Source organism: Cystoisospora suis (genome assembly GCF_002600585.1).
Source record: "Cystoisospora suis strain Wien I chromosome Unknown contig_7950, whole genome shotgun sequence".
NCBI classification, from domain to species: domain Eukaryota; phylum Apicomplexa; class Conoidasida; order Eucoccidiorida; family Sarcocystidae; genus Cystoisospora; species Cystoisospora suis.
The window spans coordinates 7,389-7,687 of record NW_027160735.1 but is presented as its reverse complement, the minus strand read 5'-3'; the positions used below and the strand labels follow the sequence as shown (position 1 = coordinate 7,687).

The following is a 299-nucleotide window of genomic DNA, read 5'->3' as shown; positions in this document are numbered from 1 at the left end:
TTCATCTTCTTCTCTTTCTTTCCATCGAATAGCTTCGCGTTCATATGGGGATTTCTTCGCTTCTCGCCGAGACACCGTCAGGCCTAATGCGGCTTGACGAAATTTGATCTGCTGCTGTCTTTCTTGCCTTGACACTCGATCATGAGGTAGACATCGACGTCTTTCGTCTTCTTTCTTTCTCTCTTCCATACACTTATATGTATTGGGTTGAACTCCATATAAGTCTCTTAGCTGGTCGACGTCCAGATTCCCGTCTGAATCTAATAGACCTATTTGCTAGAAGAAGAAGAAGAAAGACA

The 299-nt window shown here is 43.5% G+C and overlaps 1 protein-coding gene across 1 annotated transcript in view; it reads right to left on the bottom strand.

The window, feature by feature from the left end:
• The window catches only part of CSUI_010666 (uncharacterized protein), a 9,899-nt gene that overhangs the window by 2,802 nt on the left and 6,798 nt on the right, over positions 1-299 (bottom strand). Inside the window, exon 6 of the mRNA XM_068070768.1 lies at positions 76-276. Within this exon, the coding sequence (XP_067917255.1) occupies positions 76-276 (201 nt within the window). The remainder of the gene's footprint in view (positions 1-75; positions 277-299) is intronic.